The 22,765-nt window shown below is 44.1% G+C and overlaps 1 protein-coding gene across 1 annotated transcript in view; it reads left to right on the plus strand.

The window, feature by feature from the left end:
* AIDA (axin interactor, dorsalization associated) overlaps positions 1–22,765 on the plus strand; it is a 57,997-nt gene that overhangs the window by 21,566 nt on the left and 13,666 nt on the right. Inside the window, exons 7-8 of the mRNA XM_059840993.1 lie at positions 1,866–1,988; positions 4,228–4,350. Of these exons, the coding sequence (XP_059696976.1) occupies positions 1,866–1,988; positions 4,228–4,350 (246 nt within the window). The remainder of the gene's footprint in view (positions 1–1,865; positions 1,989–4,227; positions 4,351–22,765) is intronic.

A 22,765-nucleotide genomic window follows, 5' to 3' on the forward strand; every position in this document is an offset into this window, starting at 1 on the left:
GGGGGTGGTGCCCAGCCCAGGAAAGCTGTACCACGGAGAGGGCACTATTACCTGCTCTGGCTGCAGAGGCTCCAGCATAGCCCTGCCTGGGGCTGTGGCTCATGTGAGACAGGTTACAATCAGCTGCTCTAGTCCACTGTTGGCTTGGCTGTTCCTCCTGCTAAGGGCAGGAAGGAAATAGTGTTCCTTGGATACTGTCTGTCCTACTGTTCTCTTGTCTGCTGGAAGTGACTTTGACCCTTCTGTCCATTGCAATTTCACACATTCTGGAAAGCATTCTTCAAGAACAGAATAACTTCTCTTAAGCCAGAATTTTTATAATAAATTCCAGGCTGAGGTGTCTTTCAGCTGATTTTTCTGTCAAGTGAATGGAGTGATGGGCAGGAAAGCTGAAGGCTGCAGTTATTCCTGGCTTTGGGGGGCCATGCTACTTTTAGGAGACAACTGACATATGATGGAGCAAAGGTTTGTGCCAAAGAGAAGACAGGCTTGCTTCTTTCTTCACTTAGATTGAAATAAGAACTCTATTTTTTAACATCCCTTCAGGAAAGAAACAGAAATATTAGAGCATGAGCTGCTTTGCAGAAATGAGGGCTCTCTACTAAGTTTGCTCTCTAACATTTCTCCCATTGCACTCAGAAGCCTTTCCCATTGCTTCGAACACTGGGCTGAGCTCTGCTGTGCTGTGTTGAAATGTGTGGACACGGTGCTTTGGAGGCCCCGAGTCTCCTCAGGACAGGAAATACAGAAACACACAGCATCAGAGATGGAAATTCAAGTCTTGCACATGATTCTGAGAGGGGGATTGGATGCAGGAATGCTTATGAAATCTTGCTGAAGTTGAGCCTGTAGTTCTCAGAGCAGAATTCAGGGTCCCTCTTGCAAAGCCAGTCTTTCATAAGACAAAATCTTTGTGGTTCCACAGCTCCTCAAGCTGATGAGAGGAAAAAATTGTGTCAAGAAAACACCCGTATTGGACTTGTGGAAGGAAATTATTACATTGTAACTCAAACTTGCTTATGAGTCTGAGTATTTTCTATCCTGGTGCTTGTTTATCCAGTAGGGGAGAGGGGCTTGAAGTGTGCCAGTTTTTGCTAAATTCAGCATGAAGTAACCTACTCCATGTTTGATGACAGAATATTATGACTTTTAGTGAGTTTGAACAGTCTGGACAGCTGCACTGTCTTCCTCAACACTGTGAGGATTCATTTATACTGACCACCAAGTTTTGATGCTAGATATTCTTAATGCAAAGCTGGAGACTCCTTCCTTTAGGCAGAAGGGAACTTGGGGGATGCAAACACTTACATTCCACCCCCCCCCCCTTTTAAGTAGACGCCAGTAGCACTTACTTAAGAATCAATTTTCTGGTTCCCTTATGTTCTGTGTGATTTGCAACAATGCCATTTTCCTCCTTAATCTCCCAGTCTAAATGTTCAATGTGAAGCCAAGTCATGTTCAGTGGGGTTGGACTCCTGATCAAGTGTCTAAACCTCCTGCAACTGCAGATTGAATTCAGCCTCCCAAATTTAATCCTCAGAAATGCTTTCAAGTGAGTTCCATTAATGGTTATTCTGCGAAATAACACTTTAAACCCTGTTCCCCTCTATTTTTATGGCATTAGTTTTTTATCGGTTGATTTGACTTGAGGCAGTCCTGAGTTTTTTCTGGGGGGCTTTAAAGTCTGTCAAAGGACTTTGTGTGTCTGTGCATAGACATTCCCATAGTGGTGTGTACTACTGGGATAGGAATCTTTGGAGTTTCAACATCCTAAGAACAGCATCCTCCATGAGAGAAGATGGGACAAGTGAGACCTCTGCTGTGAGAAGACACCAAGGGTTAATAATATGCTTTACTCTTTCCAGGTACTTTATTGCCCAGATTGCCATCTGAACCCAGGATGACGTTACTCACCATCACCATAGAGAAAATTGGTCTGAAAGATGCTGGGCAGTGCATTGATCCTTACATCACTGTCAGTGTAAAGGGTAATGATTTCTGTTTTGCCTCCTCAGTGCTGCTTTGGAGAGAGTGCATTTTCTGAAGGCTCTATTGATTTTTCAGCCTACTGAGAAAAACATTTGTTGGCACTTCTATTGTGGATGTAGGGCTTCTGCTTTAATCAAAGATGAAAAATTCTGTATTTGACAGCTACTGGGAGGTGAATATCTGCAGGATACACTTCTCTCTGTGCACTTAGGGGTGGCTTGTCTATGCTGAGAGCTGAGTGACTTTGCCCTACTTCTCCATCATGGCTTCTACAGTGGACTCCTAAGTACAGATCTGCTAGGACTGTGTGTACTCCGCGTACTTACTGGTCTCTGGGCTTTCTGGAGGTGGGGAACCACAGCCCACTGACTCCATTCTTGCCCTCTCATTAAACTAATTTTGTAGTAATACAAATGTAATCTTACCAGGGCTTCAGGTTTAGAGGGATAGGTATGAAGCTGGGAAACAAAGCTTGCAAACAAAGTGAAATGAAATAAAATAAAAATGTGTTAGCCTGGCTTGTGAAATGCTTCAGCCAAAACCTGATGGGCTGAAAGGCTCCATGAATCTGGAAGAACCTCTCTCTCTCTGTCAGTCCACGATAGGCAACATGAGGATTTCTGTTTCAGATGGTAGCATAATTGGTATCTTTTGAGGCTAAGATTTTTGATATTCACACTCTTTCTAATGGGAGTATCACTATCCCCCGTTTTGCACTTAGCAGGAAGCCTCTGTAGTCAAACCTGCTTGCCCCTGCCTTGTGTTCTGCTTTACTTCAGGTTCTCTTAACAATCTTTAAAGGTAGGCAGAGGATTTTTTTTTTGTTTATCATGTAAAAATCTGTAGCTGAGCCTCTTGTTATTTTAAGTTGTCATAATGACCTTGAATGTATCCTCTTGAGATGTGCTATTGGATACTAAATGTAGGATGAAAGACATGTGAGATGTGTGATCAGTGCTTCTTCCACCAGACATCCTCTGTCAGGAGGAAGGTTCACAACATCAAATATCCCTTGAATACATACCAGGGCTTGTATAGCAAACATTCCTTGTTCCTTGCCACTGAAGTGTTTGTCTCATTGTACATTGCTAAAACTGCTGCTGTAGCTCTCATTTCCCTTTCTGAGCTAAGGGAAACTATTGCTGGGCTTGCTTTCCCAACAAGTCTCTGTTAACATGATGCTCCCTGTTTCCAAACTCATTCACCTATAAATAGTGGCTGCCAAGTAATGCGGTAGAAAATAGGATCAAAAAGTGAGGGTGTGGGCAGGCTATGGATGAGTCTGCTAATGGTGTCTTTTGATACTTTTATTTCCCAAGATTTTTGGTTAGGCAAACTCTGAGGACTCATTTTTTCTTCAGACTGTTAGGAGTCTGAAGACACTTAGTAGCTGATTTCCTTGGTTTTAAACCAAGCTGCTCTTCTACAGGTTTGGAGAGAGGTTTGTTCCTGATGCAGCATTGGCAATCCCAGGCCAAATCATGGATGAAGGGTATCACTGGTGCTCCAGGGCCTCAGCCTGAGCTCCAAGCACAACATGTGCACTCCATACCTGTAATCTTGGCTACATCGTTAGCAACTTCCTCTGCCTGACGGAAAGGGATCAGGAATGAGAGGAAAGACAGGACAAATGTACCCCTGGAAACAGCAGAGGCTTAGTGAGAAAAAATATTGGCTGTGCCAGCAAAACCAGGGGCTAGTGCTGAGAGCTGGAGTCCAACCCACAGCCCTACAATGCCTCTGTGGAAAACCCAAGAGGAATAATGCTTGTTGTATCTAGGGACAAAGCAGGGCACACACAGGATGTGTGAGCTGTGCCAGCTGTGCCCTGCAGACCCTGTGTAGAGGGCTGTCTTTGGTGTGTATCCCACTTGGGCTGGAGCTCTTCTGGAGTCCTGTGTGCACAGGGAATGGAATCTTTTGCTGACAGGAGAAAGAAATGCACTCTTAAAAATGAAAAGAAGGATAACTACAATTTTTTTATCTGAAATACTGCTAGAACTTTAGCTGCTTTTGTACTAAGCAGCTTTTGTACTTTTTGTTTTTCTTTTTGTTGTACTCAAAAAGAAAATTAACTGATTGTGAAGAGGTATGATTGCACCTTTTTAGGTTTTGTAGAAACATCCAGGTGTGGATTAATTTTTTGTGGCAGGATTAGGAGAGATTTTTAAATCTCTTAAAGCTGAACCCTGAAGTCTGAGAAACTTCTGCCATTCTCATGCCGTTTCTTTCCTGCAGATTTGAATGGGATAGATCTGACTCCTGTGCAGGATACTCCTGTGGCTTTGAGGAAGGAGGACACATACATCCATTTTAATGTGGACATTGAGATTCAGAAACACATTGAAAGACTAACAAAAGGTATGTGCTACCATGTCGGCAATGGAGAGAGAGAGAGGGAAGACTGATTTGGTGATTAGAATCCAATTTCATTGTGGGATACAAATGCTAAACTACTATTTCAGGGAGACTAGTAATGTGTACTACAATGATTAGGTTAAAATCACATACACAAACTTATGCGTATAACAACATCTCTTGCTTTCAGAGTTTAATGGGATTATCTTTTTCCAGTAAACCCATTTGATTTCATTCTCTTGCAGTCTAGGTCTAATTTTCAAAGTTCCGTTTGCTTTTCCCAAGGCATCCTGTTATCAAATCTCTTATGTTAACCAGGTCCAAAGTCCATCATCTGTCTTGTGTCCCCCCAAGACAGGTGTTTCCTTTTGACCAAAAATACTCTTTTAATGGCCTTATTAATTAATCTCTGCACACATTGAAAGGTATAATGATTAATACAATTATTATCAAAATTACCAAATACATACCTATCCTAAAAATAATATTTTAGTTAAAAACTCCAGCCACTAAAAGGTTCAGCCTTGATCCTTATAAACTAAAAACATTCCTTATGATTCCGCATTACTGGATTTAGAAAGGGTGCCGGAAGTGTAATTGTACCAAAAGGTTTGATTCTTATACATGGAGTGATAGGGAGAAACATCCCAAGCTTTAGACTGATTTCTTCCCATGTATCTAAAATTAACACAAAAATCCAATTTTACAGAACCCGGGAACTCTAATTCTTGGGGTTCCAAAGGTGTTTCAGGAAGGTATGGGATTCAATTTGATATGATTTTATTTGCTTTCAAAAAAAAATTTTTTTAGTGTAAAGTTCTGGAGGAGCTATATTCCCCCCTATTTTTTTTTTTTAATAACATGTGTGTTTCTTGTTATGAACATGAAGGTAACATAAAAGCAAAACAATATGTAACATAACAATAAACTTATACTGTAACATAACAATAAACTTATACTAAGTAAATATAAATCAGATAATAGATACAACTAGTAGCACATGAAAAATGGAACGGTGATTTAAAACAATGCCTTATAAATTTCTTTACAATTGTACTGTTACTTAGAGTCTATAGTAATTGGCAAGCTTTATTTTTTAAAGTGAGGGCTTGGAAAATCATTCCCGGGTAAAACTTCCAAGATCACCTTAAAAGGAGGTTTAGCTATTATAGGTCCAAATTAGGTAAGTCAAAATTACTTGAATATAATTTTGGTGCAGAAAATTTTCTCTACTAGTTAAGGCCAGGACTTGGCCAGGGTCCAGGCTCTTAACTGGAAGAGTCTTTTTAATATATTTTAGAAACTTCTTAGTTGTTAGAAAACTAATATATGTCTTATGAATAGCTATATAACAATAAGCTAAGGTTTGTAAAGTAGCTGGCTTTCTCATTTATCGTTAGTCAGTGGTACCATAGACAAATAGCAAATGAATAAAGTAATGCTTGTTATAAAAAGTCAGTTAATTCACATCATAAAATTAATAGCATAATCAGCGTTACTTAATAAATCAGTAGAAATTGTCTTAAGAAATTGAGGTTATATTTTCCTAGATATATATGATATTAAAGCAAAAAAGTAAAAAAAAGCATTAAATAACTCATAACTAATTACAGTCATAATATGGAGACTCATTCTTCAGTACTGAAGTGATATGCAGAATAAATAGACTCCACAACCTGATGTAGTTATGAAGTGGGTATGTATTGTCAGTGCCCGGCACAAGCGAGATAGCTCTTGTGAAAATTTGTGCCCCAAGCCCTGGTCTGAGCCACGTCTTTATTCACAAAGGTGTTCCATATACATTACATTGCACAACCTTTTCATGCATATTCAGCCCCTGGCCCCACCTGTCCTTGCCTCATATGGTAATTAGACCCATGCCCTTCTGAGCATGCCTTGTTCACAGTGGTGGTCTCGTGGGGGTCTTTGGTGGTCTATGAGGCTGAAGGCCATGGTCTTCTTCACGGTTGAACTTTTGAACTTCTTTGCACATGCGCTGCGGTCCCTTGGTGCTTATCTGAGTCTGTCTGTCAATTTTGATCAGCTTGGAGACAGAGCAGCTCCTTTATCTAGGTTTCTTGCATTCCTTGGTCTTCTCCCACTATTGTTCTTTATCACAAGAAGCTTCAGAAATTTTCCTATGCCCTTAGTACCATGGCAGAGGTTTCTTAAATAAAAGGATAAAATTTAACACATCATTCTTCTAGCTAAAATTTAAATGCTTAATTCGTATTGCTAACTTAAGCAAACCCCCAAAACCTCCATTTCAGTCCCTGTCTTTTCTTAAAATACAGTAAATTCTTTTACTACAGGTGTCCTGATCTAAATTCTGACCTGCTATCACGACAGTTCTCCTTCAGCAAGATTCCATGAGTTCTAGAGAGGGAAGTCAAAATGGCCACGCGTCTCAACATCCTCCAATTCCACATGAGTGTTAAAATAGAGACCATTAAACTTATAGTAACTAAAATTAATAAAACTATAATGGGGTGACATAAAGTGTTCATGATCCCAGTTGCAGTTGGTGACCATCCAAATAGTGCATCCCACCAGTTATGACTTGTATCTTGTTTTACTCTTTACAGGACTCTGTTTATTTCTGTTATATTGTGATGGACAGTTACCAGAGTTCTCTGCCCATTCTTTTGAATCTCTTTTACAATTTTGATTAGATCCTGATGTTTCATTATTTGTTTTACTAGGGTTAAATTCATTCTCATGGGTGTGGGTGGTAACTCGTTGTATGTTGTGTAGTTTGATTTTATTAACTGATGGGATATGACTGGTGCTGAATATACAAAGTCACACCCAGTAAGTTGCAAATACAAAAATTGGAATGATTCTTAATGGATAAGGGGACCTTGCTCTTACCAATCTCTATGATATCACACATAGTCCTTAAACACACACAGCTACCACCTATATGCACCAGTACAGTTTGTTGGTTGGTATCCGGGTGAATCTCAAAGTGGCAGATGCTTTGGTCAGTGTCAAGGCATGTGTCCTGAGAACTCATCTAATTACTCTCACAGATGAATCCCTGTTGTTCTTGAGCAATGCAAGGCTCCAAATTTACAGTTTTCCATTTCCCCTGGATTTTCCAGGCCCATGCCCTATTTTCTGAGGGGTATAATACCGACTCCTCGTGACTTAACCCTAAAGCAACAATGGGGTGAATAGCATGGACTGTGGCATTATGTATAGTGAGCACAAAGGCAGAAGCTGTGTTAGTGGTGGGATTATATGTAAAATTTACCACGGTTCACTATTGATTGCACTGTGCTAGAGATGACTGCTGGGGATGCTTCTCCTCAGAGACACCTTTAGCTCGCTGGCAGCTGCAGGCAGGCACTCGGGATAGACCCATACGAAGTAGGAACTCGGTTTACCTCTAGTGAAAAATGTTCAGGCGATGGTGAAGAGAAAAGGAGCAGGTTCTGCCGGAGAGTTAAATCCAGAGTTTATTCCAAGGTGACACAGTTCTGAATCTCAGTACAGTTCTGACAGACCCCGACCACATGGTTCCAGCACCTTTTAAACTCACCGGGAGGTGGGCGGGAGAGGATAGGGGAGCCACCAACCAGGTGGGAGGGGGAGGGTCTCAGGGGACAATGACACCTGGACAGGCCAATGACTCCAGGTCTGAAAAGCATCTTTTGATCTTCTGCCAATCACATGATGCCCTAGCTGGAATGTGGAACTGGACAGACAGCCATTAGGAAGAGGGCGGGGGGGGCAAGGAGGAAGCAGAGCTTCACACCACAACATCTCCCCCTAGTTTTGTTTAAAAAGAAGAGGACTGAGTTCGTGGTGCAGAAATTTTGCCAAACCATGGTTGGTAAATTGGCTCCTCCTCTGCAGGAGAGTCAGTGTTTTCCACTGAGGCTTCTATGTCATCTATTGGGGCACTAAGGGCTTCTAAATGGTAAACTTCAGGAGGGGAAGGTGAGCTTGAAATCAACTTGAGAACCATGTGTTTGATCAAACTGAAAACAAGGCTAACAACTACAATAACAATAATTAAAATAAACAGTATTAAGAACAAAGTTTTCAGAATAGATCCTAGCCAGCCCGAGAGTCCCCAGCCTTTTGAACAGTCCACTCAGCCAGTCGTCAGTTTCTCTCTTGATGTATGTTCGCTTTGGGTTGAGGGACTATCCAGATCACTGGAGAAATGATTGCGAGTAGGGCGAGGAGCAGGCTCGGTCTCATGGCGTCTTGAGACTGCACACTAACAGCGGGATTTACACTGGTGAAAGAAAACTTAAGACAAACATCTTACAAACTATTCCAGATAGGAGGCTTAAATGGAATTTCTTCCAGCGAGCACTCACGGCGTTTTCTTCTCCAGGCAGCATTAGCAACCTGGGGCGCTTCAGTAGATTTTTCTGAGACTTTGGGAACATAGGGCTTTACCCATTTGGAAGGAACCCACTTCAAACTAGAGGGGGTGGACACACAGGCATATCCACGACCCCAAGTAACTAATTTGTAAGGTCCCACCGTTTTCCAAGTCTCAGGGTCCATTACTAAAACCGGAGGCTTTTCCTTCATCAACTTATGACTGCTCCCCCCAAAATGGCGTAGGATGGGTGGATTTAAGCTGTCAAAGGAACAATTTAGAAAATTAATCATGAACAGTGCCCTGGACAACCGGATGTGGGGAGGCTCTACTTTCAGAACTTGATGTTGCTGATCTAGGACTCTTTTGATATCACGGTGAGTCCTTTCTACTATGGCTTGACCTGTAGGGGAGTAGGGGATGCCAGTTTTGTGCCCTACTCCCCATTGCTGCAGGAAGCTCCCGAATTCCTTGGACTTGTAAACAGGTCCATTATCAGTTTTCAACTCCTTGGGGATGCCCATGAAAGAAAAGGCTTGTAAGAGGTGCTTAATGGCATCAATAGATGATTCTCCTGTGTGGGCAGAGGCATAGACCGCTCCAGAAAAGGTATCTACACTAAAGTGAATGTATTTCTGCCGTCCAAATGACTGGACATGTGTAACATCTGTTTGCCACAGTTCACAACTGTTCAATCCCCTTGGGTTTGCTCCTGTACACACTGTAGGGAGTGCATGTTGTTGGCAATTTGGGCATGTGTCTACAATCACTTTGGCCTGTCCTCGAGTGATGTGAAACTGACAAACTAGGCCAGGTGCATTTTGGTGGAAAAGCTGGTGGCTGATTTTTGCCTGTTCAAAAACATTTGGGAGAGTGGCCATCTCTGCAGGCGCAGCGAGAGCATCTGCCCTTCTGTTGCCTTCAGCGATAAACCCTGGCAAGTTGGTGTGTGACCTGATGTGCATCACATAAAATGGTTGCTCTCGGTGGGTGACTAACTTTACAAGTTTTGAGAGTAATTCGAAAAGTGTGATGTTAGACACTTCTTGCAGTATTGCTTGATCTGCCCTGGATACTACTCCTGCCACATATGCAGAATCTGTAATCAAATTGAATGGTTTTGAGAACTTTTCAAAAGCTCTAACAACTGCAGCCAATTCCGCAACTTGAGGTGAACCTTCCACCTCAGCAACGTCCGTCTCCCACTGCTGGGTTTGAGGATCTTTCCAAGTCATAACAGACTTGTGAGACCTCCCGGATGCATCTGTAAAGACAGTCAGAGCCTTTTTTAAAGGTCTCCTACTTAAAGCACTTCTCAATTTCAGAGTGAATTGAACATCTTGTTCGAATGACTTGTGGGCAGGCCTCTGGACAGAAATTTGTCCTGAATAGGAGTCTAGAGCAAATTGCAAAACTACATTTTCTTGAAACAATTGTTCTAATATTTTCATAGTATTTTGGCCTGATTTTAATTCAATTGGAATGTGAATGCACTCAAAGTCACATCCTGCTAGCTCCCTGATCCGGGTCCTTGCTTTCCGGATCAGTTCTGCTACCAGCTCTTGAGGCTTTGTCATTCTCTTGGACCTTTTGTGACTGAGGAAAACCCACTGTATGACCAAGAGAGGGTCCCTCTGGTCTTGGTCCTCTTTTGGTGTATCTTTTGCCTTAGGTGTTTGTTTTTCCTCCCACTGGAAAATGATTCCATGGAGGTGTGGCAACGTACCTAAGATGATAAATTTGAATGGCAGTTCAGGCTGACATCGGTTGGCCTGTCTTGTGGACATTGCAATCTGAACCTTTTCTAGAGCTTTCCGTGCTTCTGGGGTAACGGACCTAGGAGCACCCGGGTCCTCTCCCCCTTTCAATAAATCAAAAAGAGGGGCAAGGTCTTCGTTTGTCAGACCTAGCCATGGCCTTACCCAGTTTAAAGACCCAGACAACTTGTGGATATCCGCAAGGGTCTTGATCTTTGGATTGATTTCTAGTTTTTGGGAAACAATGGTCCTATTTCTAATTTTTAGGCCCAAATATTTCCAAGGTGACGTCTTTTGAATTTTCTGTTCTTGGAGCTCGAACCCTGCAACAATCAATGCATCGATCGTTAGGTCAAGCGCATGTGTGAGTAAATCATCATTGGGGGCACACACAAGGATATCATCTATATAATGATAGATGATGGCTTTTTCTGTGGCTGCATGCACTGGGGAAAGCAAGGAAGAAACATACTGTTGGCAGATTGCTGGCGAGACTTTCAGTCCTTGAGGAAGAACAGTCCAATGGTACCTTTTCATAGGGGCTTCCATGTTGATGGTAGGGACTGAAAATGCGAAATGCGGCGCGTCGTCAGGGTGTAGGGGGATTTGGAAAAAACAATCTTTTATATCAATAACAGCTTATTTCCAATCTTGGGGAAGCATAGTTGGGGATGGCATACCAGGCTGGGGAGAACCCATATCTTCAATGACATTATTAATTTCTTGGAGGTCGTGGAGGAGCCGCCATCTTTTTTTGTCAGCTTTCTGAATGACAAACACAGGAGAGTTCCACGGGGACATGGTCTACACAATGTGACCTTTTTTTAATTGCTCCTCCACCAGCTCCTCAAGCGCCTTTATTTTTTGTTTACTGAGCGGCCATTGTTTCACCTCAACTGGTTCGTCTGTTTTCCACTTCAGTTTATGGGCAGGGCGCTGTTCAATGACCGCTGTACAAAAATCTTGTGGAGAGTCTGGAATATCAATTGTGACACCCCACTGGGCCATTAAATCTCTCCCTAATAATGGCTCCGAATAATCTAACACAAATGGACGGATATTTGCCAATTGTCCGTTTGGCCCCTCAATTTGGATGGCGCTCTTGGATCGTCTCGCCAATTGCAGACCTCCTACACCTTGAACGTGACCGGCACCGTCTTGCAAAGGCCAATGTGCTGGCCAGTCTTGTACTGGGATCACTGTGCAGTCTGCACCTGTGTCTACAAGCATTTCAATACGTTTAGACCCAACACCTCCACTGACATTACACCAGATTTTGGGTTTGTCTTTCCCAATAACTTGGACCCGGGCGACTGTGGGCCCTTGTTTCTCGATGCCTTCAGGTAAACACGGCACTGGGATAGCTTGAGCAACAATTTGTCCTTTGGGAAGAAACAGGGGTGGATGAAAACAGTGCACCCCAAGAACGAATTGCTCAGGATTTGATGATGTCATTCCTGGAGCAATTTCAATCTCTTGTGGTGTGTGTTTGGTGTCCCCAATGACGATGTACTTACAGCGAATTCGGTGCCAGGTACCCTCATGTTCTAGATTGACAGAGACAAAATGCCAGTTAGTGTCTATCAGGTGGAGTGATTCTGTCAGCTGCAACCTGTAAGACTCATTGACAGAAGATGTGGTTAATACGGGTTCACTTAAGTCATGACAAAGGTTATTTGGATTAGTAGACAATGGATTAACAGACGTGGTCTTTGAAGCATTTGCTTCACCTACAGAAATAGTAACATCACCGCGCGCTTGGTCTATTTTGTTTCCCTCATTCTCTTGGCCTGCTCTTTTTGTGTCTGTGCGCCTGGCAGGCCGGCGCTCCCTTGTCAGTTTTTTTTGTTGCTGTTGACTCTCTGGGAGTGTTTGTAGTTCTCTTCCCCTGCTATTTCTAAATTCATCAAATTGCTTTTTCAGGGGGCACTGGCTACTCCAGTGTCCAAGGTTGTTGCAAAGCAGGCATGGCTTTGTGGGGTCAACCATTGCTGGTCTTCACTGCTGCCCAGGGTGCTGCTGTTCTGAGGGAATGGGCGCAGGGCTGGCAACGCCGACACGCTGAGGGAGTCTTGATCTGGTGTCTTCAGCAACACTCATCAGAGGCACTTTCCTGTTACAAACTAGAAGCATATCTTTTAGTGTAGAGGGGGGGTTCTAGGGGAAGACTCAAAATTGCTGCTTGACACTGTTCATTTGCATTGGTAAATGCCATTTCTTCTAAAACTTCTTCTCTTGCATTTTCTTTTTTGACTTGTATTTCAATAGCCCTAGTTAACCTTTCTACAAATTTCAAAAAAGATTCTGATGGTAGCTGCTTGATTTTACTATAAGGCTCAAGAGGCCCTTCAGATTGGAGGGAAAAGAATGCTTTTTCAGCTGCATCTTTCACTTTCTCAAGTGTTTCTACAGGAATTACAGCAGCTTGGATTGAGGGTGAAGACTATTGGCCCTCACCGGAGAGATGCTCAATGGTAATTGGTTGGCCATTGGTATCTTTTGCTGTGTTTGGATCAGCCTGCAAGCTCGGGAGGGCTTCTTTTAGCAGTTGCTTCCATGCTAATTCCCATAATTTGAATTCTGTAGAGGTCATGAGGCATGAAAAAAGCTGTTTTAAATCATGTGGGACTACTACAGTCCTACTCAGTTCAGAATTTAAAAGGCCACGGAAATATGGACTGTGTGGGCCATGCTCTTTATGAGATTTACAGATTTCTTTAATCAATTGTCGTCCAAAAGAGCTCCAACTAGCAGTTGGGGCTGCTCCCCCTTGTGCTGCAGGCTGATATGTAACAGGAGCGAATGACAAAGTGGGACCCTAAACTGGGTCTGCAATTTCTAGCCCTGAATCATTTGAATTAGAAGCAGTGGGAGCACCAATACAGCTGTGTGGAGAAGCAGTGGGCGTGCCCCCACCGTGGGAACCCGGGGAGGGGGTGGGGAAACAATGGGCACAGGGGGCGGAGACACCGTGGGAACAGGGGGCGGGGATGTTTGGTGATGTCACATCGGCAGACGCCCCCTGGGAGGAGTAGAGGGGAGGAGCTGAGGGTACAGCAGGAAAGGGGGAGGGAAGGGAGGTGTCACGAGGAGCAGGAGGGGAGGGGGATGGGGGAGGAATTTTGGGATACTTAGGAGGATCTTGGGAAGAAGATGGCAAGGTATGGGAAGGTGCCACGTGGCATCCTCCATCTTGTGGACCCCCTAGGGCATGAGAGCCATTTAGGGGATCACTGCTCTCCGAAAAGCTAACACGTGCTCTGGGTTTCAGAGCAGGAGACGCAGGGTTTTGAGAAGGACTCCAAGCAGTGTGGCCAGGACTATGTGGAGAGAGAGACTCAGGCACTTCAAAATGCTCAGGAAGTCGAGTTTTCTGAGCATTTGTAGAATGTGCACGCTTTAAAACACTAAGTTTAGTGGTAAGAGGTTTAGAAGTGGGAGGGGGAACGACAGGGAGAGCAGAGTTACATTCCTTGTATTTTGGCTTTTTCTTCAATTCCTTTTGCTTGTGCAAGGCTGTTCGAACTTGTAAACTCCAGAACACAAATTTAGCTGAAGAAATATCTCCAGACTGTCCCAAGATTATCAATTTATTTCCTACTTTATCCCAAAAATTAGTATCATGGACTTCTTCAGGAGAAATTCGTGGGAAGTGTAGAAAAAGCCACTTTATAAACAGTTTCAATTTACCTTTACAGAACTTAACGTTACCACTGACTAAAATCCCAACAATATGATAATACACTCCTTTTTGTGCTGCACTTAAATTTGAGCCCATTTTAGATGTAAAAAAGGCGCAATACACAAAATCCCGCCGACCGAAAACAAAGCCAAATCAACTACTGATTTCTAAAAAAACTACAGATCAGAAGCAATAACGAGCAGACATTAGCTTTTCACAATGCAGCTGAGTACACTACTTTAAAAGTCGCTGCAGCAGCAGCTCTGAATTGGGAACTACTCTGCCACTGCGGAGGCTAGACAAAGCTTCCCCTGCTGGCTCCACGTGGCAAAGCCGAAACTGGGGCCGGCCCGCACCGCGTGTAGAGAGCCGAGAAAGCATGTGGGAGTTCAGCACATCACTCCTGATGTCCAGAGCTACCGAGAGAACCCTTGGGGGGCTCGGGAGTCCTGGAATGTTGCCAAAAGCACTTGGTGGCTTGATTTTGATCCATCTAGAGATGTGCCACCGATGTATGAGGAAACGGAACATGCGAGAACCACTCAGGTGTAAATAGTGAAGGGAAGATATTATTATAGGGTGAATTACAAATTTTGGGGTTTCGGTACAGGGGGATGGTAGAGACAAGATGGAGGAATCAGGGTGTGCCACCAGGCTTTTCCTTCTTCTTCCTGTCTTCCATCTTCTGGGGTGATGTTGGCACTTGTGGATTGGTCTGGGATGAGGGTGTACTTAGTGACGAAGATGATAGGTATTGGGGACAAAAATGTAAATATGATATACGTAGTTTTTGTTATAAAAGATGCGGCCGCCTTAGGGGTGGGCAGAGTGCCTTTGGCTGCCGTGCTGGTCAGATCCTTCAGGCAGAGAAAGGACTTTTTAGATAAGAGATAATAAACAAACTGAAGACCGAAAAAACCTAGCGTCCAGTCTCATCCTTTGAAGCCCAGCGTGCAAGAACCATCCTAAGCGTGTCTGGGGGCAGAGACAGACAGCCGACCCCAGAAAAGCACACCCCGCGCACTGCGTGTAGAGCCACCCCCCTGCACCGAGAGAGAGCAGCCTCCCCCCGCGCCACGTGTAGAGAGAGCAGCCGCTCCCCCGCGCTGAAAGAGCCGAACACGCAGCAGTGCCGAGCAGGGGGCGAAGGCTAGGGAGAGCTCTCCCGCTCTTCCACTGGCACCGCGAATTATGAAAGTGGCAAAGACACGCCGCTGTGAGCTATGTCTCACACGATATCGCTCCGGCTTAAAACAAACAGCTCACGGCAGAGACTGTTTAATAGCGAACAGTTTCACGGCAGAAACTGTTTAAAAGCGAACAGTACCCACGGCAAGGACTGGTGTTTTTTTTTTTTTAGTGGTTTTTCTACTCCCTCTAAAGAGCAGAAATACTCACTGAAATCGAAGTAGTTGCTGGCGAGGTAAAGGCAGGATGTCTCTTCACCAGAACAGGACCCCTGCGGGCAGAAGGGGGCTGCCCTATTCTCTCCTGGAAAATTGCTCACCAGAAAGGAGCTTGAATTTTTCTAGGAGTACCGAACAGTCCGCGGGACTTCTTCTGGGTTTAATCCCCAAGTCTCTACTGAGAGCAATGCAGTCAAAGCTCTTCCAGTGGGTGCTTGGCTGCCTTGAAGCTTTTCCGAGGTTCCGAGATTACTTCTTGGGGCTGCAAATTCGATGTGCCTCACGTTTGGGCGCCAATTATTGATTGCACTGTGCTAGAGATGACTGCTGGGGATGCTTCTCCTCAGAGACACCTTTAGCTCGCTGGCAGTTGCAGGCAGGCACTCGGGATAGACCCATATGAAATAGGAACTCGGTTTACCTCTAGTGAAAAAAGTTCAGGCGATGGTGAAGAGAAAAGGAGCGGGTTCTGCTGGAGAGTTAAATCCAGAGTTTATTCCAAGGTGACACAGTTCTGAATCTCAGTACAGTTCCGACAGACCCCGACCACATGGTTCCAGCACCTTTTAAACTCACCGGGAGGTGGGAGGGAGAGGATAGGGGAGCCACCAACCAGGTGGGAGGGGGAGGGTCTCAGGGGACAATGACACCTGGACAGGCCAATGACTCCAGGTCTGAAAAGCATCTTTTGATCTTCTGCCAATCACATGATGCCCTAGCTGGAATGTGGAACTTGACAGACAGCCATTAGGAAGAGGGCAGGGGGGGGCAAGGAGGAAGCAGAGCTTCACACCACAACAGTTCACCAAGATTGGAAATCTCTCTCAAAGTCTGTAGCACTGTCCCAGACAACCTTTCACACTTCAGTTGGAAACACCCCTTCACCTCCTTCTCTTATGATTAAAGCAGCTGTTGATTGTACCCATAATTGTGTTTGTATACAGCTAAGGACTAAAGATATGTTATGCTGAGCCCCCTTTAATGCATCTGCTAGTAAGCTATGGTCTTGATCTTCAATTTCCCTCCATTTCGGCAGCACCCTCGAGACTTGCCACTGACTATTTCCCAATGCCAATAGAGATGACTGTAAATGCTGTTTCAATTTTATCAGATTGGTAGTTGCTACAGCTGATTTATTCATTAATATTTCTGAGTCAATCCCATTCAAAACCCCTAACCCAGTCGCTAACATCCTGGTTAAATCCCTTTGCATTCTGTCTCTGAAGTGTACTTGTTTTTGTAGCCATCTTGTCCATCCCTTGAAGGATGACCTTAGGAAGGGGGAACAAGCTGGATGAGCTGTTGAGATACTAGTTTGAGCTAACAGTTCGACATGTTTAAGGGACCATTCTGGATTAAATACCAGTTGTTGACCCGTATTCCTTATTACATATGGGCCGATTTCACAAACCCTAGGTTCATGCTTAAATGGCGTATTTGGGTTTGTGCTTGTGTGCTGGGGTGGCTTGTAACGGGCTTAGCTATAGCATTTATTTTAAATTTGAAAGACAGCCCAATAGTGTTGCGGGCCCAGAGGCAAACCACATCGACAGTTTGTCTTAACATGAAGTTCTACCAACAGTCTAATTCATTTGGATGATTGCAAACGTTCTGGCGCTTATTTACACTGATTTGGGCTGCTTTACTATGGGTAGTCTCATTAATAATTTGACACCCTATCTTAATTACCTCCCCTGTAGTCCCTTGAAGTGACCACAACCTGTTTCTGCCACTCCTGCCTTTTATATATTTGGTTTTTGCACATGACCACAGTTGTTAGGTTTAAACCTTTTATATCAGAAGGTTTTCCCATGGATCTGGTGCATTGAGTAAAGGCTTGGGACCAAGGCCATTCAGCATTGCTCTGGCTAGGACTACTTTCTAATTCTTGGATTACGATTGTAAACAACACTTCAGCGAAAATCTCCACCCACCATGATATGTTCATTTTGTCCAAGTATATTTCAGTTTCAGTTCACCATCACCTATTGTTATTCTCCAAGGGGCTTCTGGAGCTTTCTTAACACGGCTGTGGTGGATCCAAGCACTTTGTTCCTTAATCTTCATTGCAGAGAAGGTAGTAAGGAGCACTTGGTACGGTCCCTCCCATTGTGGTTCCAGGGCCTTCTCTGTAAAAGACTTGACATATGCATAGTCTCTGGGTTGTACGTCATGGACTGGTGCATCGAGCCCTATACCCTGAGTTCCAGCCACATATTTTTCAGTTGCTCTAAGTTGTTTGGTCAGAGCGATCATTTAGGAGGTTAGCAACACGTCCTGGGCAGACATTCCCTTCTGCACCCCGTATGGTCTCCCATAAGGTAATTCAAAGGGACTTAGCTTTTCCTTAGTCCTGGGTTTGGTTTGAAACCGCAGCAGCGCTAACGGGAGGGAGTGAGGCCATGGCAAATTAGCCTCTTGTCCCAGTTGCATAATTTGTTGTTTGATCAAAAGATTCATTTTCTCTACCTGACCACTTGATTGTGGGTTATATGGGGTGTGAAGTTGCCAGTCTGTGCCCAAGTAAGTATTGGCTAACCTGTGTCACTAATTTTGCGATAAAATGTGGTCCTCTGAGGAGACTGTGGCCGGGACTCCAAAGTGTGGTATGATTTCCTGTATTATTTACCTCCTGAGCTTAAGAAGTCCTGGTGGGGAATGCTTCTGGCCATCCTGAAAAGGTATCTGTCAGGACCAGTAAAAACTTATACCCCCCCTTTTCTTGGCAATTCTGTGAAATCGATTTGCCATTGCCGCCCAGGTCCATGGCCCTTCCCAGTCTGGCCAAGTTTTGGTTTGGGAATATTCTTGGGGTTGGTCTGGAGGCAAAGGTCACATTGTCGAGTCACTTGGGTGATAGTGGCTTATAAATTTCTAGCAATGAACCTTTCATTTAGATATTTATGTAGGGCATCAATTCCCCAATGTGTTTTCTGATGTTCTTCCCTTATTAGGGACCATAATAAATAGGAGGGTATAACTAATTTTCCTTTTCTATGGTGGCCCATCCCTCTTGGTTATAGGCTCCTTTCTGCTAATAGATCAATTTTCTGGCTAATTTGTTGTATTTTGGCTTATCTTTGCCCGTCTGGAATCAGGGTCACCTCAGTTATTACCTCATTTTTCACTGCTTCTTTTGCTTCCCTATCCGCCAGCTCGTTCCCTTCTTCCAATTCTGAGTTTATCTTCTGATGTGCCTTAATGTGCATGATCACCACCTTCTCTGGTGACTGGACTGCTTCTAGGAGTCGCAGTATTTCTAATACATGTTTAGTGTTTTTCCCTTGAGAGTTCAGCAGTCCTCTTTCTTTCCAAATGGCTCTATGAGCATGCACTACTCCAAATGCATACTTTGAGTCCATCTATATGTTTATTTCTTTCCCTTTTGCCAGTTCTAGGGCCCGAGTTAGAGCAATTATCTCAGCCTTTTGTGCAGAGGTATTGGTTGGCAGGGGTCCAGATTCTATTACCTCCTTGCAGGTAGTAATTGTGTACCTGGCCTGTTGTTTTCCACTGATGACATAACTGCTTCCATCAGCAAACCAGACTTCTGCATTCTCGAAAGAGGTGTTGTCTAGGTTTGGAAAGACAGATGCCTGCTAAGGAAGGCAAGAGTCTCACCTGAAATGGAAAATGTAAACCCCCCCCCTCCAAATTGCTATGAATTTTAAATTAAGGGGCTCTCAGTCAATAAACTATGGGAGCAGGAAATAACAGTTCTTTATGAGGGAAGAAAATAAAAAGATAAAATAAACAATGCAGTAAACTAAAACAACATTGACAGAGTCAGAACAAAACCTGACACCCTGTTGGTCAGGGTGTTATTAGCAGTCCAATTGGAATTGTGCTGCAGTCCTCCTGGAGTGTCAGGCGTGGTTCTGTTGGAGCAGGGATTCTGTAAAAAAGGGTGTAGTCTTCCTTTGAAGATCCATTGGAAGAAGAGGCAGCTGTTCCTCTGGGAAAATCCAGTGGAGAAACCGTGCTGGTATTCCACAATCTCCAGATTATATCTCTGGTAGGAATGCTTGGCTCTCCCCTCTGGGCAGATCATCTCACAATGGAATGCTATAGTTCTTATCAGTCATGCAGTGACATTCAGTAGCCTGTTATCAGCAAATGTCTCCTCAGAGGGAGGAGTGGTTGTGGAAGAGATAAGGAAAACTGCCCACTTAAGAGAAGACAACTGCCATACAGATGGTAAATAGAATACAATTTGCTTGACAATCCAGGACAGGTGTCCTTCAAGTCATGGTGGCTGGAATAGGTTGCCTAGATAGTCTCCAGGTAGTCATGCTCCACTGGCTCCTCTTGGTTTCCACTGAGGAAGGAGGCTGGATTGTGGATGTTAGTCACTACTATGTCCACATGATCTTGTTCCACCATAATAGCTTGGTATCTGAGAAATCTTTGTGGGGAAAGCCAATGCCTGCCTTTCACCTCTAGCACTGTGGACACTGTGTGAGACCACAAGCACAATCATTTTCTGGCCCAAGCTGAATTTACATGCCTCTTGGATATTCAGTACAACTGCTGCAACAGCTCTGAGGCATCCAGGCCACCCTTAAGCTGCTGCATCCAATTGCTTAGAGAAGTAAGCAACTGCTCTCTGATGTAGTCCAAGGTCCTGTGCTAATATCCCCAGTATTGTTCCTCATGGGAAAAAAAAAAGAAAGGCTTACTCACATCTGGCAATCCCAGAGCTGGAGCTGACATGAGGCCTTTTTCAGCTGGTGGAAGGCCTGTGTAGCTTCCTTTGTCCATTGAATGTCCCTGTTTTCAGTTGCAGTAAGTTCATAAGGGCTTAACAAACAGTCCATAACCTGCACCCCCCTGTCATCCCCAGGAAAGTCCATAACTCTTTTGCAGTCTGAGGTTTTGGCGTCTGGCATATTGCCTCCTTCTGGCTTTGGCCCAGGGTGTGTTGTCCAGCACTGACTTCATAACCCAGAGAGGTTACTTTCAGCCTTTTTCTTTGACACCCTTGGAGCCCCAGAAAGTTCAAGAGGCTTACCGTCCAGGCCACGCACGCTTCCGTTGTCCATGTGGCTATTAGGATGTCATCTACTTATTGTGTCAGCTTCACTTCCTCTGTCAGCTTCCTCCCTCTGGAGGGTCTTCCCAGGTCTCTAATTCCTTTGCAAGGTGTTCTCCAAACAAAGTGGGCGAGTATTTAAATCCTTGTGGGAGTACTGTCCATGTAAGTTGAGTTTTTCGCCCGCTCTTAGGACTTTCCCATTCAAATGCAAAAATTTTCTGGCTGCCTTTGTAGATAGGAAGGCAAAAGAGAAGGCTTCTTTCAAATCTAAAATGGTAAACCAAGTTAGTTCAGGTGTTAAGCAAGTTAATAACGTGTATGGATTGGCCACCACAGGATACAGAACCTCAGTTACCTTGTTCATGGCTCACAGATCCTGTACTAACTGATATGACCCATCAGGTTTGTGGACTGGCAGGATAGGGATATTAAAATCAGTTTGACATTCTTTTAACAATCCTAGACCCAAAAAGTTCCCAATTACTGGGCTAATTCCTTCCTTATCCTCCTTCCTCAGGGGATACTGTTTAACCCTGACAGGTTGCTTTCCCTCTTTTAACTTGATCTGTATAGGAAGAGTGTTTTTCGCTCTCCCTGGTACATCAGAGGCCCGTACCCCAGGGAATACCTGATTCATTATTTCTTCATCAATTTCAGTTTCCCTTGTGACTTTGCTAGTGGTTAATATCAAACTCAATATTTCTACATACTTTTGATTGTTTACCTCCAGAGTCATTTCCCCATTTTTGAATGTAATAGTTGCCTGTAATTGTCCCAGCAAATCTTTGCCCAAAAGTGGCTCAGGGGAGTTGTACACATATTGGAATTTGTGGATCCCCCACTGCTTTCCCAGTGTGTATTTAAGCAGCCTAAAGAAAAATGCCTTTTCAGTTTGGCCAGTCGCTCCTGTAACCATAGCATAATCATCCCCTATGGGCATGAAGGCTGTGTTTAGAACCGAGTGCGTTGCCCCAGTTCGACTAGGAATTTTGCTTCTTTTTCCATTCCCCCAGCTTCAGTTTTATAACCAGAGGGCCTGCTGGGGTAGTCTCCTCGGTCTCCCCAAACCTCTTGCACATGGGCAACCACCCCTCCTCTCCTTTGATTCCCTTGACCATTCTGTTTCCATTCTGGACAGTCCCTCTTCCAATGGCCCTGTTTCTTACAGTTTGCACATTGATGTCTGCCTAATTACTTTGTGGTCCCTGCCCGCTTTCACATTTTTCTCTCCGTTCCTCCTGCACTATTTCTATTAAGTTGCTTCATCTCTCGTTTATACCACTCTTCTCTGTTGCTAAAGACTCTCCAAGTCTCTCCCAATAAAGTTTCTAAATTCCGTGCATCTTCTTCTTGGACTTTTTGGAGTTTGCACCTAATATTCCCTGTGGACTGTCCCAAAAATGGATTACTTAGTTGTTGTATCCCCACGTCAGATGCAGGGTCCAGTGGTGTATAGCATTGCATTGCGATTTTCAGGCAGTCTAGGTACTCTGTGGGGGATTCTGAGGGTCCCTCTTTAATAGCATATAAATCTGACCAATTTAAAGTTTTAGGCATTGCTCTTTCCGCTCCCAGTATAATCCAGTCCTGATAATTCTTTAGCCTCTGTCTTTCTGCTGGTAGGTTCAGGTTCCAGCCTGGGTCCTGAAGTGGAAAATGTTCTTTAGATTCACTTGTTGTTGTCTAAAGTGGTCTGCTATGAGGTTCCCAGCTGCTTTTAAAACCAACTATTTTTCTGTTTCAGTGAATGCATCTAATAACAATTGAATATCACCCCAGTCTGGATTGTGCTGCTTCATAATGTATCGTAGACACTTAGCAGTGTTTACTGGGTCATTTCAGTAATTTGCCACAACCCTTTCCCATGCTTCCAAATCAAGGGTGGAGAAGGGCACCTTAACCAATATCCTTTCTCCGCCTGGTATTACTGTCTCCTGCAAAGGGGTCTGCAGTATTTATCCTCTGATTCAGCATGCTATTGGGCTGCCTGGAGGGGTTGGAGCTGCTGTCTTCTCCAAAGGATGAGGAGGAGTAGGAGTAGGAAGAATAGGAGTAGGAGTAGGAACAGGAGTAGTTGGAGGAATAGGTGGAATAGGTGGAGGAGGAGATTCCATGAGATCTATTTATCTCTCATTAGGGGGAGGTGGTGTTGGCACCCCTCCCAAGTCCCTACCTCTTCCCCTCTGCCCTCCCAAG

The sequence above is a fragment of the Haemorhous mexicanus genome, chromosome 3 (genome assembly GCF_027477595.1).
Source record: "Haemorhous mexicanus isolate bHaeMex1 chromosome 3, bHaeMex1.pri, whole genome shotgun sequence".
NCBI lineage: Eukaryota > Metazoa > Chordata > Aves > Passeriformes > Fringillidae > Haemorhous > Haemorhous mexicanus.